At 35.3% G+C, this 12,354-nt stretch overlaps 1 protein-coding gene across 10 annotated transcripts; it reads right to left on the minus strand.

Moving 5' to 3' along the window:
* Positions 1-999: 999 nt before the first annotated feature.
* On the minus strand, positions 1,000-11,634 carry LOC112529357 (bZIP transcription factor 16-like). 10 transcript variants are annotated; one of them, XM_025140618.1, is made up of 14 exons: positions 11,356-11,634; positions 10,796-10,912; positions 10,608-10,664; positions 10,439-10,513; positions 8,984-9,073; positions 8,840-8,896; positions 8,576-8,742; positions 8,081-8,135; positions 6,945-6,987; positions 6,692-6,853; positions 6,558-6,613; positions 3,290-3,367; positions 2,899-3,024; positions 1,000-1,471 (listed from the first exon to the last, which is right to left on the minus strand). In XM_025140618.1, exons 2-14 carry the CDS (start codon positions 10,871-10,873, stop codon positions 1,352-1,354), a joined length of 1,164 nt encoding a protein of 387 aa, XP_024996386.1. In that variant the 5' UTR covers positions 10,874-10,912; positions 11,356-11,634; the 3' UTR covers positions 1,000-1,351. The 10 variants fall into 10 exon arrangements, with proteins under 10 accessions (XP_024996386.1, XP_024996385.1, XP_024996379.1 ...); XM_025140617.1 differs by having other exon boundaries at positions 3,290-3,370; XM_025140611.1 differs by having other exon boundaries at positions 3,290-3,370; positions 6,558-6,853; positions 10,796-10,901.
* Between the last annotated feature and the right edge of the window lie 720 nt (positions 11,635-12,354).

Genomic DNA, 12,354 nt, shown 5'->3' on the forward strand with positions numbered 1-12,354 from the left:
TCTATTTTTTTTTTTTTTGTATTTAAGCTAAAATAAGGAATATATGTTACCTTAATCTTATTTCTTATATTAACAAATATACATTAATTTAATAATACTTTATCTCCTTTTTGAACAAAAACAAAATGATGAAAAGGCATGATGTACATATGTATATAATAAAAAAATAATATAGATTCTTCGTAAAGAGCTTTTCCGATAGTTTATCCATAATTTCTTTATAATGGAGAAGAAACAATAAAAAATTCAAGGTTCAAATCTAATTACAAGGGTGGTGTTTGATTAGGTTGAACTTGACTTCAAAGGTCAAAAATACCTGGAGGTTCTAAGTTCAAATCCAAGAAGGAATAAAAATCCTCTTACGGCCACGGAGGTTCAAATACGGTGACTCTGGGCTATCTGCAAAGTAGGTGGTTGTCCTGAGATTAGTCGGATTAGATATCCAGGTTAATCAAAACAAAAAAATCAAAAATTCCAAAAAATTATTAAATTTAACTCCAATAATTTTTTAACATTAACCATATTAATATAATATTTAGTTTATTTAATATCCCAACAAACTTTTAAAATTTCAATTGTAGAAACAATAAAAAAATGATTTTTCTGTCTCTCATTTAACATTCTATTTTGGACAGTATCTATCTTATTTTCTTCATTTTGGAAAAACTGATAAAATCTAAAATTCCCGGGGTTCAAATTGAAATGTTGGCAAAACTCAAGTTGCCATCAGGAGTCACCGCGATGATTTCATGTCATTCTAATAAATAGGTGTGACTCTAACCTCTAGCTTCGAACTAAACCAGATCGAAAACTATTACTCTTTTAAACCTGTAAACCCTAAAAAGAACCGAAAACCAAACAAAAGATAACCAGTTTTGGTCTGATCCATTCGGTTTTTCCATTTTGTCAATACGGGTCACTTTTCATCGACCCCAGATCGAGATCAAAATGGGGTAGAAAAAAAGTGGCTACCTATGTTTTGTCTGGTGATAATACATGTAAAAGAACAACTTAACAAACCACAATCACATTTATCAACCATATTTAGTACATAAAATGTTGAAATAATTAGAGACCAGCACCCTTTTTAGGAATACAAGGGTATGGCATGAATTTTCACACTACAGTCTACAAATCATCCGGGTTCTTTGGGCCGTAAAAGATAGGCCGATCGAGAACAATGGATGACGACAATTAATTTGATAGTTATTCTACGACACGCTGAGAAGGTCAGCCTTTAATGAATTCCCGACTAGATGCTGATTGATACTACTATGTAAAAACACATTTTTTTCTTGTTTGCTAATTGTCGTTAGGTTAAGCTCTCTGAAGACACCGGACAGCCGGAACTTCATTCACGACTCTGCACAAGTTGTTCTGTCTGCCCATCTTGATGACCTTTGGGTCCCTTTTGTTGTTCAATACCACTAGACGTTACTTCTTCTCGCCCAGGAGTTTCCCCTAGTCGTTCCTGCAAAAACGACATTGTAACAATGCAATTCAATGCATATATGCGTAAGCATCGGTTTTCTGTTCACTTTATCTGTATACAGTTGTCTTCACTTGACGATGGAAACTTGTTGCTTCAGTTACATATGTTTTGGATGACTATATGTGTCTTAGTCAGCTTGTGCACATCTAAACTAATCCCGTGGGGCCCTAAAGTCAATAATAGTCAGGCAAACCTCCAGTGGCCCTATGCGATTGGTACAAGGACGGAACTAGACAGGACCCAGCAGGCGAGAGTGAGGTAGGGAGGTGAAAGAATTGTGGAAGGTTTTAGGGTTTTAGTTTGACATGGGTGGTTTAATAATTTTTTAATCTGATGGCATAAAAAAATGCATTTTTGTCCCGCTCAATCCCTGTCCTGTACCATTCTATTGTCTCATCAAACATTGAACAAGAAGTTTTTATTTTATTTCCTTTTTTGCAAAGTTCCAATCAAATTGATCTCTTTGTTGATTAGTAGATAGTAATCATTACAAAATGCAAATAGCATTATATTGGTCCCTGAAATCCTTTGTTTTGTCATATTTGAAGGATAATTTAGGGATTTGACTAATAGTCGAACACGTGTATTAGATCAGGCACAAAGTGCCATCAGGCCCATCCCCAGGTAATTCTCCTTGCCGACTCGGGTTATTTATGAGAACCTTCTAATAGATTTTTGACCTTTTATCAGATTTTTTAAAATGCATGACCTTCTGACAATTTTGGGGATAGATTTAAGAAGAGACATTCTTCTGTTAGGCAGGGACGTCCTTATTTGTGCCTCTGGAACAAATCTGCCGGAAAGTTATTCTCCTAAATAACCCTTTCTTTTAATTCCTTGGTCAAACCAGACATTTCTAGAAGGGGTTATTGATAAATCATATGTTAGATGTAGGGTCAATTTAAACTTGGTTTTTCATCAATTCCTATATGGATAAAGCTGTCCATATGGATTAATATGTCTTTATAGATTGGGATGTTTTTTGTTTGGAGGGTTTTTTCGTAAGTGGAAAGAGCATATTTTTAATTAGGAGGGGTAGGTTTGAAAAAAACGGTTTTATGCATAAAGCTCCCCTTAGAAGCTTACTGAATAAGCCACTTTCTCTTTCATTAAGCCACTACCAAACAGTCATGTATAGCTGACCGAATAAGCTGTGAGTTTCAATAAGCCCATTAATCTGATAACAAACAGGCCCGTAGTTGAATATAGGTGTTCTTTTGGCATTCACATTGATTAGAGTCCAGAAGAGTAAATTCATCTCTTCCCTCATTTGGGAAGAATGGAGCATAATTTAACTACAAACAAGACTGGTTCTTTTATCACAGAAGATTAGCAAATATATAGAGAGGCAGTCATCAGCTTATAGAAAACGGAGTGAATGGTACAAGTGAAGGCTCAGGTATTACCTTGAGGGATGCATTTTGAGCAAGAAGCTGATCATACTCGCTCCTAATGCGACTCACTTCTGCTCTAAGAGAAGAATTCTCTTCCTTCAAAACTTCAGCCCGTTGGGCCAGCTCATCACATTCCGCCTGACCCCACATAAAAATAACGGATGTAGTAGAAGTTGATATTGAATCAGAAACAGAAAGTTCATCTAGGGAACTGCAAATATTTTGAGAACCATGAGAACCAACTATCCATGAATTATTCATGATGAATATACCTATATATTCATTAGAATACATTCCATCATGAATAATTGAATATCATGCATTTCATTTTTCATGATATTCGTCATGAATATTTCTTCTCGCGGTTCTCAAATGAACCCAGACTGAAGGAGAAATCTGTTACCTGCTTGCGCAGTCTGGATCTACGAGCAGATTCCCTATTGGATTGCTTCCTTCTCTGTCGTTTTAGCTCCCTTTCATCCTGCTATGAACCATCAAGCAATAAGATTTGGAAAAACCCATCATATAAAATTTCACTTGTGCTTCCTAACAAGTTAAAACTTCATTGAGATTTGCGGGCTACCAGAAAATGGCATAATCCATAAAATGCATACAAGTGCCAAAAAAAGGAACTTGAAATTTTGCTCTCTGTGCTCCAAAATAGGGGTCTCAATTGACTCTTCGGAGTCCAACGGTCTACAACTTCAAAATTTATTTAGGCGTATGCACTCGTTCGCAAAGTTGGTGAATAAATTCAGAACCACATTGAATATTTATGAAACGAAGAAAAAAAAATGGTTTCGACTCACCACAAGTCACTACTCGATATATTTGTACATAAAATGGCCATTCATTTTTTTCATCAGGCATCTAATAAGAATACTTTTTAGTAGATTTAATAGAGAAAAGTCAGCTAAAAGATTACAAATGAAAAACTACAAAATAGGATGTAAAAATTGCTTTAGAGATTAAAAAATGAAAGCAAAAGAAAATCAGTTAGTTAAGGGCAAACATGAAATTCTTCCTGTGTATTACAGAAAGACCCTGTGTCCTGATACACACTGTCTATATAGTAAAACATTGCAGGTAATTTATTCAATTCCTTCTGAATATAGTAAAGTAATTGTACCAAATACTCCCTCCATCCCAAAATAAATGTCCATATTTCTATTTATGTTTGTCCCAAAAATAAGTGTCTAGTTTCAAAAATAAATAATTAAATTTCCAAATCTACCCTTAATTAATGCACAAATATTTAAGAGTTGATAAGACAAATAAATTAATTAAGGGTAAAGTTGTCATTTGGTTAACTAAATAGTATAACAATTATGTATGTCTATAATTGTGTGCCATTTCCATTGTGGACACTTGATTTGGGACAGAGGGAGTAATATAGTATCAAAAGTTTAACCTTCATAAGTTTATATAAAAAAGTAACAACTTTTGTACCACTTCTTAAGGCATGCTCTTAGCTGTCCACAAAAACTCCATTGAGGTGGCTAAACACTGGTAGGTTAGCCGATTGTTTAGCTTCGTTTAACCCTTACTAGAACACTGTTCACGTATGATACTCTACTTGTGTACATGTTTTCTTTTGGTTTCAACATCTCCACAATATAAAGAGTAAGATTTGTATAAAATGATAACAACACTCGCCTAGCATAATGAGAAAAAAGTACTTGATAAGTGCTTCTGATCCAGCAAAAATATTAGCTTATCTAAAGAAAAGAAAGCCCATAGAATTCAGAACCCAACTTAGGGCTTGTTTGTTGGCAGCTTAATGAGCTTAATGGGACTCGCAGCTCATTCGGTCAGCTACACATGACTGTTTGGTAGTAGCGTAATGATATAGAAAGTGGCTTATTTAGTTAGCTTTCAGGGGAGAGTTTTATGCAGAAAACCAAAGTTTTTAGTCAAACCTGGCCCTCCCAATTACAAGAAAACGCTTAACAAAAACATTCTCAATCTATACAGGCAGATTAATCCACAGAGACAGCTTTATCCATACATGACTTTAATCAAAAACCAACCAAACAGCCCCTTAGCATGATAAGCATCAAATAATTATGGCAACCTGTAATAGTATTAGATTGTTATTTGGTTTCAACTCAATTTTCACTTACGTAGGACTTACTGAAATTACAAAAAAAAAAGTATGGTAGTTTAGTCTATTTAACTGTTTATTAGTTAGGTTCAGTCTATTTTTTGTTCTCTTGTTCCAAGTAGTACTAGGGTTTCCAATCATTATAAATAGAGTTCTACTCCCAAGCAATTTTAATGAATTTTAAATTACAATGAAAGTAAGAGTTCTTATCCCATTCTTTATTCTGACTGTATCCAACTGTCATGAGATCGCTAATCAAGAGATCTTATGTTTGGGTGATTATCCAATTACTCCCCCCCCCCCCCAACCAAAAAAAAAACCTATCCTTTTCAAATTCTCGTCATCCATACTATATGGTATGCTATAATGAAGAACATCTTGCAATATCCTTACAAATATCATATAAATAATAACTAAAAAAGATGATGATGTATATGATTATAACTGAAACGCCTGAAATATATTGTATGGACTACACATAATCAACAAAATCTCTAATGCTCATAATTTGTTGATTTAAATTTGTTAGAGGTTATAGTACAACTTTACAGGTTTAAGAAGGTCCATTAACATTAAAGATTGCATTGATAAAAATACCCATAAAAGTCCAGCCACTCAGTCAGCCTTCATCGTGATCAACTGTGAGTTTGCATGCTATCTTTCAAGTCGATTGATAGGCATAAGTAGCAGGAATTTCTATAAGATGACAAGATTAACTTTGATGATGAGAACAGGCCACACAAAAACTTCTATTTCAATTTCAGTAACCGCCTACAGCACAAGAAGCCCTATATAATCACCAAAACACACACTTGGTTTTCCATTAAGTCCTGTATGGATAAAGCTGTCTGTGTGGATTAATCTGTCTACATAGATTGGGAAGGTTTTTGTTTGGGAGGGTTTTTCATTAGATGGAATGAGCATGTTTTAATTGGGAAGGGCAGGTTTGGGAAAAACATGGCTTTCTGCATAAGCTCCCCCTAGAAGCTTACTGAATAAGCCACTTTCTATATCATTATGCGAAAAATTTCCCATTACTGCCTTCCAAATCATTCCCGCAGAAGATCTGGACCCTTGCCCTAGCAAACAGTCATGAATAGCTGACTGAATAAGCTGCAAGTCCCGTTAAGCTCATTAAACTGCTAACAAACAGTCCCTTACATAAATAAAATGTATCTGAAGGAAATAATAATTCAGTAAGACTTTTTTGTTAAGATGGGAAGCTCAAACGTAAGATCTTCAATGAAACTAATACATCCATATATCATTTAGCACGATATTTGTGGCCCAATCATGTAATCCGTTGATATGCATTTTTAAGGGACTGAACATCTACCACCAGGCTCAGTTACAAGTTATGGACTATATATAACTTCACACCACCCATGAACGGAAAAATGGCTTATTGCTCATATCACAAGATGAGAAGAACGAAAAAATGGCTTATTGCTCATATCCCATGAAAGGAAAAATGGCTTATTGCTCATATCACAAGATGAGAAGAACAAAAATTCAGGATACTAGGTGTAATGAGATTTAATCCATGAGAAGAAGTAGATAGAAGCACCTGTAGCCAGAGCTGTGACTGCATGCTGTCCCTTGACCCAGCAGTAACCATCCCCCCTGCAACTGGAGCTGAAGTTACCTTCCCACGGATTGCAGGAATATTGGATGAATTTGTACCACTCCAGTAATCCATACCAATATTCAAGTTGGTGGTGGGACCAGGAATACTTCCGGGCCCACCACTTGGCGACACTGGCATGACCGGCATTGTTTGGTTGACCACTGAATGAGGTGCATTTGGTCCTCCATTCTGAGAACCATGTGCAGAGTTTCCATTTTGAGAAGCTTCCCCTGTAACTAAGATCATCATCATCATAATAGCAGTTGTTTCAGTAACAGAAAGTAAAAGAAAAGTAATATCATTGGACACTAAGACACAGAACCGAACCTTCAATAGAATCTTGCCTGGATCCTGATTTCATTTGTGAATCCTGCAAAATTATAATTCAAAAAACATGTTATTGAACCTAACGACAATAGTCATGCAATAGACTACATAAAGAACGCAATAGGATATGTAAAACTAATGCTACTCATACCAAGATAACAGAATTGCAAGTCCTGAGTCGAATGCCATTACATGAATTGCATAATATGCAACTGCAAAGTGGTCCTAAGTCCAGTTTCTTTGACGGAACACATTATGGTATACACAAAGACAAAATTAAACACGAAAAACAATGAACGCTTTTCTATCCCATAAGTCATAAACATAACAATAAAGTAATAGTAATGTCTTCTTGCGTTTCTATTTCTAAACTACACACACTGACATAACATACGTACAACACGTCAACACCGTAACATAAATTGTTGGAGAGGGAAATGCAATCTAACAAGCTACTCTTCTTCTTCAATCTCTCTCTCTCTCCTCTCTCATCCACACACAAAACAGCAGTTCATTTTGAGAGTTCTGTACAGATTAGACAGCTTGGGACTTCCATCATCACCATTAAGAATCAGTAACCTTTTTCTTAGTTTCTGCAAGTAAGGTGGTGCCATCTTATCCAAATGATATAGAAAACAAATTTGGAAGTGGCTACGACGAAGGCATGTTTTGCTAAAATAAAAGGTTCTCTATTTTTTGCATTGAAAAGGCAACTTATATAAATTTTGTTTTGTCCTTCTGAAGTAGATCTTTTATGAATGAATGTGATTCATTTTCATCTTTGTTTTGTTTTTCACTTCTGCTGGTCCTAGAAAAGGATTCACAGGTGAAACAGCACCGCAATATGGCTCATTGACGAGTTGATTCTAACCTTGCACCATGAGCCATGAATGCTATTTCCTTTTACCAAAATTAAGCATTTTACATAGATCGCCTACATTAAAATAATACAATATCACATACAATACAGTGCAATAATCTCCAGGGATTGGAAAATCATGTCATGATTGTAGATAGCTTCTATAATTCTCACCCTAAAATGCACATGTAACAAGTGGCTTGATTAAAAGAGTTTGGCCCAATAAAATCATCCAACACTTGCATCATTTAAACAAGTACCGAGCAACAACACCTACATTTTCGGAATTCCCATCACTTCCTTCGCTTGAACCGTCACTTCCACTCTCAGCACTGAAAATCCAATATAAGCAAAGCATGTCAGTCCACTTAACATGTATAAGTTACCATATCAAAGCAGCATTTGCTGCCATGAGCAATCCAAGCTCTCCAAGACAGGAAAACCATGAGAACTAGAACTATTAAACCCACAAGACAAAATTGGTATCAGACCACATACTAAAATTTCAAGTGAGTTTCACATTGCAGTGAACAAGATGGAAGTCATTGCTATTCAAAGAGGGAAGAGTCTTCAGGAACAACTTTCTATTTCTTAAATTATTGAGTGGTCCTCTTTATTATTAACACATCTCTAGAGTATCAGAAAGGTCAATAAAAATTAACTGGTATAAAAAATAAAATAGAACTAATTCCAGAGGCAGTAAGCCAGTAACGCAGAGCAACTTTCAATTGTATAAACACATAACTAAAGTCAAGGATGTACTCATTATTACCTTTTAGGATAAACTCCATTGGCAGATGCACCTGCTTTACTCGGTTCATTGTTCTTGCCTGTAATCATATTTAAACTGCCCAGGCTTCCCTTTGACCTTTTAATTGGAAGTTTTTCCTTCCCATCCGATGACTTACCATCGACTTCCACATTGCCAGGAGTATTACCCTACATGAAATTGAAATTTCATCCTCAAAAAGTTAAATCTGTCAACAGGTCTTTCAGTCTAGAGAATCCAGAAATTATATCAACTAAGGTGACTCACCGAAGCCTCCGTAACCCCATTTGGAGGCATTGCATATGGATTGAAAGGGTATGATCCCTGGTTAAATACAAAACGAGGTTCACAATTATTGTCTTCTAGTAAGGGATCTGGTACACTAATACATTATAATAAACAAGGAGATACCGGAGGCATAGATGGATGAGTATATATGCCACCATGGGGATACATAGCAACATATGGATGAGGTGGAGTACCATAAGGTGGCATAAGATGCTGCAAATGTGCATAGATGTCAGAACAGCAGAAACAAATCGAAAGTGACTGAAAGTAGCTAAATACTTTTCAAATATGTAGAAGTTCATGTCATTACCAAATTCAAGCTACAAAGAAATTATACTAAACCCTAAGACAATATTAACCTTAATTTGGAACATCAAGAAAAATGGCATATCCATTAGAGGGGAGATATTTGTTGTCTAACACCTCAATAATGACAAATACATTTTGTAAAAGTTAAGCAGTGAATCATGCCAACTTTCCAAAATCTCGTCAATTCATTCCACCCAAGGTAGCAATATAAAGGCTTAAAGCATGTTATTTTTATGTCCCGGATAAAAGCTTAACTCAGTTTCTTCATAGAGCAAAGCTGTATGCTATAGCAGAAATGAAAATGATGAATTTGATTTGGGAAAAACTAGAAATAATAAAAAAAGAAGCTAATCATGCATTCATAAACTGAAAGAAATGGACCTAAAAGATGATGAGATGCTTGAAAAGCTTAGAAGAATTCAGATAAGTAAACATGAGTAAAAAGTGAGAGAAGTTGTGATAGTCAACATCAATAACAATTACAATGCTAAAGGAAGAGCATATCTAACATGGCTCCATGGAAGATTAGAGTTTCCGGAAAACATAATAGGCCTCACAATTCCAGCCTAGATACTTAGCTATATACAGTCCAGCTGGAACTCTTCACTTTCGGCATTCTTGCACTAAGATACAATAATATTTCCCCTTGCCCATACACCATAATTATATATTCCAACCATTCACCCAAAACTAGCAATCATGCAATATAAATTTTACATCTTACTTACTGCCTTCAGCAAAACATTCATGTAAAAAATCATTAATATATTGGTATCTAGGTGTCAGCTTTTAAAGTGGCACACCATTGTTACAATTGAAATAGCAGAAACCAGAAATTGCCTGATGCTCAACAATATCAAAATGCCTAATCCGACATACTAAGGACATCAGCAGATCTTATACAGTTAATAGAGAATGAAGTTGCCATATAATAGTTGATGTTGAGCACCACAAATGCATGGCCAAAATGGGCAAGTAAAGCTTTTAGAAAGCATCATGATACTGAATAACAGTGCATGATATCATGTGATGATACAGTGCATGATCAAATAAGCATCACCACTACCAACCTCCAAACTACATCATCTACCTAAGCTTACCAACTAGTTTAAAGGTTCAATCAGAAAATTTAACAGGTTGCCCAAAAAAGTAAAACAGTCTTCTATAAAAAACATGCAACAAAGCTGATTCTTTGTTCCCTTTTATAGAGTAATGTAAAAAATATATACATGGACCCTAAATTAAAAAAAGAACTTTAAAGCGTAGTACCTGAACCCCCCACATGTAGGGGTGAGCTTGAGGACTTGACGCCAAGAACCCGTGTGGAGGCATAGGAGGATAAGGCTGTTCAAGGTTTACATACCACCTAGGCTTAGTAAAATATCTCAAATCTTAAGAAGACCAATTTGTTAAAGTTGAAATTTTTTTGAGGTGGAACCTGAAACCCAGTCCAATCTGGATTGACTGTACCCGTGGCAGCACCTGAAGCCTGCTCCTGAACAAAGTAAAAAGGACAAATACATATTACCAAGGTACATGATACCTATATAAATATAGAAATATAGAAAATGTGTGCACAACAACGGCTCTCTAAACCTAAACATGGACAAAAAGAAAGAAATTCACTTGGGAATTCGTTGTCTTTGGCTCCTTTGTTGTGTCTTTTGCCTCCTTGATGGATTTATCCATCTCACTGCTTCCCATTACTCAAATGAGTACCACTTTATATATCCTACAACCATCCTATTAATGGATTTGAAACACACACATTAATAGATAGAAAGAACAAAAAAAATATTAGGAACCATATAGGCTTTGAATTGGAATTGAAGCACTACTTTTGCACATTTAAACTGGAGTTCTGAAAACATACCTTAGAGACTCCTATACACAGTAAGAAAATAAAACTTCCTAAATCACCATATTTAGGAATTTGGTCGAATTCAGATACAAAAACATGGCATAACAACATGGCACTACCATTCATCAAAGTCGAAGGTGATACCACACCACACAAACATCGTACTTTCATTGTGATAAAAGGAACTAACTTTTACCAAATATTTAACAACATAAACATAAGCGAGAAGAAAGAATTGACGTAATTAATCAAGAACCCTACATAAACAGCAGTGACGTTCAACATTCATGCAGTTAAATTATGAGGTTCAAATAGATCAAATTACCAAAAGTTAAACCGGCGAGCTCTTGCAATTGTAATAACAGCCGAGATCAAACTCAAAACCCTAAATAGAGAAAAATTAAACAGAGGGATAATGAAAAGGTAGGATTTCCGAGAGATCGCATTCAAATTGATCGATGGAGGTATGTAGATTGGCAGAAAATTGTCGTCTCTGTTTCACGAGCGAGCTTCGAATTGATTGAAGGTGATTGTGACTGGAAAGTGATTGATCTTAGTGTTTTGTTAGTATCAACGGTAGATTTGTGCTGACGTATGGGGCTTCCATGGGGTGCGGCTGTAGGGTAGGCCTACCCCGTTGTTTATACCCCAAATGGAAATTTAAAGCTTCTATCCTTAATAAGACCCCCAATATCAAAAATATGTTTGATCAGCCTTCCACTTTTTTATGACAAAATTACCCCAAAAATGCTTCATCCTTTTTCTTCTTACCCTTTGTTTTACATCTTTTGTTGGCCAAAAATGTATCTGACAGATCAGTTTATGCGCACTAATTAATATGTAATTATTGGTTTTTGGATCAGTTTATATGCATTAATCGATTTTTTTAGACGATCAAAAATGGCCTAAAGTCATTGCACATGAATCTCCATTGTTACAATGGGGTTTGAACCTGGAGTAGACGAGATGTTCCGCTACAGTAAGATCATAATATATAAGGAGTTTCAAATACAGACCATGAAAAATTTATAAATCAATCTTAACTGTTCATTTAACCTAATAGATATTTTGTTTGTTTCATAATTTAAAACAATGATCATATAGTGAATAACTTTATCATATTCCATAAATATCTCGATCATAATGAATGAATTATAGTTATCTTTCATAAATATTTCAATAATGATGAATGAACCTTGATCATATTTCATAAATATCTCGATTATTTTCTAATATAAACGTTGATCATGGTTTTCATGTGCGCTCTCTCTCTCTCTCCCTCCCTCTCTCTCTATATATATAGGCCTATATTCGGAGTTTCCTT

Source organism: Cynara cardunculus, assembly GCF_001531365.2.
Source record: "Cynara cardunculus var. scolymus isolate 2C chromosome LG 16, CcrdV1, whole genome shotgun sequence".
Classification (NCBI taxonomy): domain Eukaryota; kingdom Viridiplantae; phylum Streptophyta; class Magnoliopsida; order Asterales; family Asteraceae; genus Cynara; species Cynara cardunculus.